Here is a 3,061-nt window from a genome sequence, read left to right as displayed (position 1 = left end):
TTCCTAAATATAACTTACTCCCCTGTCTAGATTTTATTAGATTAGAGATGACAAATACATTTCATTTTCTATGATCAGAAGTTGCTGTCTGAGGTTCCTGGGTTGAGAATGATGGTCCACATCCAGACTCAGGGGAAATGAAGGTGGTCATGCTCAGATGCAAGCACAGGCATGTGCCCTGGGCATGTCCATCCCTACCTTACATACAAGACCCGTTGCCTTCATGAGAGTTCCAGTACTGGGCATAAGGAGAGTGATGGGTGGAAATGACATCCTTTGTCAGCAGTCAACTAATTTTTGTTTTATACTGATTCTGTCTTAGTTATTGTGTCCTCAGCCTCTGACTCAACAGCTTGTAAGATATGGATGAGAAAGAGGGAGAAATGGACTGGAGAAAGCAAAAAAGTTTATCTAATGCAGTGTGTTTTAAACTGAATGTGTCTTATTTGACTTGGTGAAACTTTTTCATTGGGACAGTAGAAGTTTCCTCCACAGGATATATCTTGGAAGAGTAATTTCAGGGACTCAACCCTCCATTAAAACTCTCTCTCACCCATGTTAAAATAAAATGGTTCTGCTCTGAGGAAGATCAGATTCTAATATATTGTTAATACTTGTCACTGCATTCTTAGGAAGACACACATCAGGATCTCAAAATTTCCCTCCTGTGTTACATTGACTTCATGACAGATAATAACCACTCTCACTTCCAATGCCTCTACTTTGTCTTAACTGGAATTCCAGGGCTTGAACTAAAGTATTACTGGATGGCATTCCCACTGGGTGCTATATATGTCATTGCCCTCTTTGGCAATGGTGTCATCATCTCTACCATCAAGTCCGAACTGTCCCTGCACATCCCCATGTATTACTTTCTGTGTATGCTGGCACTGGCAGACACGGGACTTGCCCTTTGTACTATGCCCTCCATGCTAGGCATATTTTGGTTTAACTACAAGTCCATCGCCTTTGATGCCTGCCTTGTTCAGATGTACTTCATCCATACCTTCTCAGCCATTGAATCTGGCGTGCTGGTGGCCATGGCCTTTGATCGGGTTGTGGCAATCTGGAAACCCCTCAGGTACGGCACCATCCTCACCAATAGCGTGGTCTGCAGAACAGGGGCAGTCATCTTGATAAGGGCCATCTGTGTGGTCTTCCCGGTGCCTTTCCTCATCAAGCGGCTCCCCTTCTACCGCTCCAATATCCTCTCCCACTCCTTCTGCCTCCACCAAGATGTCATGAGCCTTGCCTGTGCCAGCACCCGGGTCAACAGTCTCTACGGCCTTATTGCGGTTATCTTCACCAAGGGTTCTGACTCCCTCTCCATCCTCCTCTCCTATGCATTCATACTTCAAACAGTGATGGCCATTGCCTCAGGGGAGGGCCAGCTGAAGGCGCTCAGCACCTGTGTTTCCCACATCTGTGCGGTTCTCATCTTCTACGTGCCGCTCATTGGGGTGTCGGTCATTCACCGTTTTGGAAAGCACCTTTCACCACTGACCCATGCCCTAATGGCTAATGCCTATCTTCTTATACCCCCTGTGCTAAACCCCATCGTCTATACTATGAAGACCAAAGAGATACGGAGGAAGCTCATCCAGATATTTGTTCCAGCCAAGGTCACTGCAGAGGGTTAGGGTCTGCCAGTTTAAGAGAGGAAAAATATCTTCTGTAATGGCTCAATTATGACTATGAAAAAATAGTTTTTATTTTTTCACATTTTTGGTGTGATTTGAATTGGGCAGAGATAGTTCCCTGCTCTCAGAACATACTTTCCTCTTCCTGCACCAAATCATCCTTTGTGCATTATATAAAGAGCGGCATTTATAAGAACCATTCCATGTACTTTCCTGTGGCCTTGCGTTAGAGTTGGCCCATAACAAATGAAAGGGGAATATTACTAATTCCATTCTGTAATAACTCTTCTGAGCAGAAATAAGCCACAAGCTTAATGTCTTTTAAATTAAAGCTCATTGAGTTGATTTAACATTCTAGATCAAGAGTTAGGAATGGCCTCTATTAGCTTAATAGGGGAGAAATGAACTATACTCATTAAATAATAAGAGAACACCTAGGGATAATGCATTGTTAAATAAAACATGGATTAGAAAGATGGCTAAATTTTAGGATTAAGAATATAAATGTATATAATTGAGCAGGGGCCAACCATATTGTATAACTTGAGAACAACAGATGAAGGGTGAGCTTTAACTCTTCCATGTGTGACACTGGATATTCCCTTCCCTACCACTAATGGCAATTTATTCATTATGAAGCTGGAAATGTTATCACTTAACAACCACTGTGGTTATGAAATTAAATTTAATCATATAAGGACAAGTATTTGTAAACTATTAAGGGTTGTGCAACTATAGGAAGTGTTCAAGAATATTGAATATAAGACAATAAAAGTACATATAGACTGTCCACTAAGCAAAAGACAGTACCAGAGCCTTTTACATGCTGTCATATTGGATAACTGCAGCATCCCTATGGGGGAGTGTTATATGCTGTTTCCAAAGCAGTTCATGTGTTGGCCAAGGCTCAGTCAGGCAGATTTTCTGGGGACTGTTGAACTATCTATATTGTGGGAGACAGATAAAATGGATTGGGCAGGGTGGGGATGACACTCAGGGTAGAAGGTTAAAGAACTACTACAGATTTAATTTGAAGACAAAGTATCAGATTGGTCAAAACGTTCATTTGGGTTTATCCTTAAGATGTTATGGAAAAACCCAAATAAACATTTTGGCCAACTCAATATATGAAGAAGAAAAACAAAAGCACACATATAAAATGTATACTAATGAGCAACTTACATTCTTTTACATGAGCCACAAGACTTTTGCTCAAGTTTTTTATTTGGTCTTTAAAATCTAACACAAAAGATTCTTTGGGTCTTACATGGTATGTAGTTACTTTCATGGTATGTAGTTACTTTCATGGTATGTAGTTACCTATTACTCAAATCCGGAGAAGGCAATGGCACCCCACTCCAGTACTCTTGCCTGGAAAATCCCATGGACAGAGGAGCCTGGTGGGCTGCAGTCCATAGGGT

At 41.5% G+C, this 3,061-nt stretch overlaps 1 protein-coding gene across 1 annotated transcript; it reads left to right on the top strand.

The window, feature by feature from the left end:
• The first annotated feature begins 683 nt into the window (after positions 1-683).
• LOC113905174 (olfactory receptor 51H1-like) lies at positions 684-1,640 on the top strand. Its single transcript, XM_027562150.1, has one exon. The coding sequence runs from the start codon at positions 684-686 to the stop codon at positions 1,638-1,640; it is 957 nt and encodes a 318-aa protein (XP_027417951.1).
• The last annotated feature ends 1,421 nt before the right edge of the window (positions 1,641-3,061 follow it).

Source organism: Bos indicus x Bos taurus, chromosome 15, assembly GCF_003369695.1.
Source record: "Bos indicus x Bos taurus breed Angus x Brahman F1 hybrid chromosome 15, Bos_hybrid_MaternalHap_v2.0, whole genome shotgun sequence".
NCBI lineage: Eukaryota > Metazoa > Chordata > Mammalia > Artiodactyla > Bovidae > Bos > Bos indicus x Bos taurus.
Note: the sequence above shows the minus strand (reverse complement) of the source record. Positions and strands in the feature narration are given on the sequence as shown.